Genomic DNA, 1,194 nt, shown 5'->3' with positions numbered 1-1,194 from the left:
TTCAGATGTTAACAAAGATTTATTTTCTTAAAAAGGAATTACCATCATGGCCATGTCTTAAAAGGATATGGGCTAGGTTTTACCTTTAAGATTTTGTTTAATAGCGGATCAATATTAAATTGGAATGATATTTTGATTTATTTCATATGATATATTTATACATATAATGACAAGTAAATTTTTAAAATGAACATTTCATAAATTGAAAGAAGTACATAGCTGCCCTAAACGGGACTTTAAATAAACAACTTGTCCACACAGTGACTAAAATAAGAAATACAAGTCCACACAGGGACCAAATACATAAATAAGAATGTCCACGCAGGGACTTGATTGAAATAAAATTACAAAACAAATAAATTGAGGATTTTTAATAATCCCTCTTCTTCTCCCCCTTTATAAGGTTTTCCAAACCCTTCAGTTGACCACGGCGGCTCCTACGCTCCTCATCTACCATTTGCTCCACCTCGTGAACCGCTGGAGGATCTCTTGCTGCTGCGGTGGTTGAATTTGTGGCGGCTGCGGCGGCTGCTGCGGCTGTGGTTGAGGAGGTGGTGGGTATCGATACCCATATGCTGGGTACCCAGTTGGGTATGTAGCTGGAAAGGGTCCAGGGTAGAGAGCATTGTAGTTCACTGCCACGAGGTACGGGTCAACGTCAGGGGCATTGTTGTAACTATAACCCAAATAAGCTTGCTGCTCAAACGGGTTATAAACCGCTGCACCGGGGTAAGAAGGAATTGGGTTATTATAACCCATTTGTGGTGGTGGTGTGACTGGTGCAGAGTCGACTTCAGAAACTAGGTGTGAAGGCCCACCCATTTGCGGGTCTTCATACAGTGGCGGGTAATTGTTGTTGCTGGAGTGTGGGGGGGGGGTGCTGAAATGGAAACCCCCTCGCATGGACACCCGTGCACCTCTTCTTCCCCTCGGTGGTTCAGGAGGCAATTGCTGTTCTGGCGTTGGCGGCGGCGGCGGTGTGACCTCCTGAAAATGTGGGTCCTCAGAAGGGACCCGCTGGTGCGGTGGTGAGTTGCGGTGAGGGGAAGTGTACTCCTACTTGTAAGAAGCCCATCTTTCGGCCCAAATATCTGTGCCCCTGTAAGGCGAACCATGGAAGGATGATCCGCTAGATATATCGATGGGATGCGTCGGCATCCTAGTTGGTAGCATCTCAGGATCTGGAACTTCGTC

General features: G+C 46.1%; 1 protein-coding gene across 1 annotated transcript; it reads right to left on the bottom strand.

The window, feature by feature from the left end:
- Positions 1-450: 450 nt before the first annotated feature.
- On the bottom strand, positions 451-822 carry LOC110876455 (leucine-rich repeat extensin-like protein 5). Its single transcript, XM_022124629.1, has one exon. The coding sequence runs from the start codon at positions 820-822 to the stop codon at positions 451-453; it is 372 nt and encodes a 123-aa protein (XP_021980321.1).
- Positions 823-1,194: the final 372 nt, after the last annotated feature.

The sequence above is a fragment of the Helianthus annuus genome, chromosome 11, assembly GCF_002127325.2.
Source record: "Helianthus annuus cultivar XRQ/B chromosome 11, HanXRQr2.0-SUNRISE, whole genome shotgun sequence".
NCBI classification, from domain to species: Eukaryota; Viridiplantae; Streptophyta; class Magnoliopsida; order Asterales; family Asteraceae; genus Helianthus; species Helianthus annuus.
Note: the sequence above shows the minus strand (reverse complement) of the source record. Positions and strands in the feature narration are given on the sequence as shown.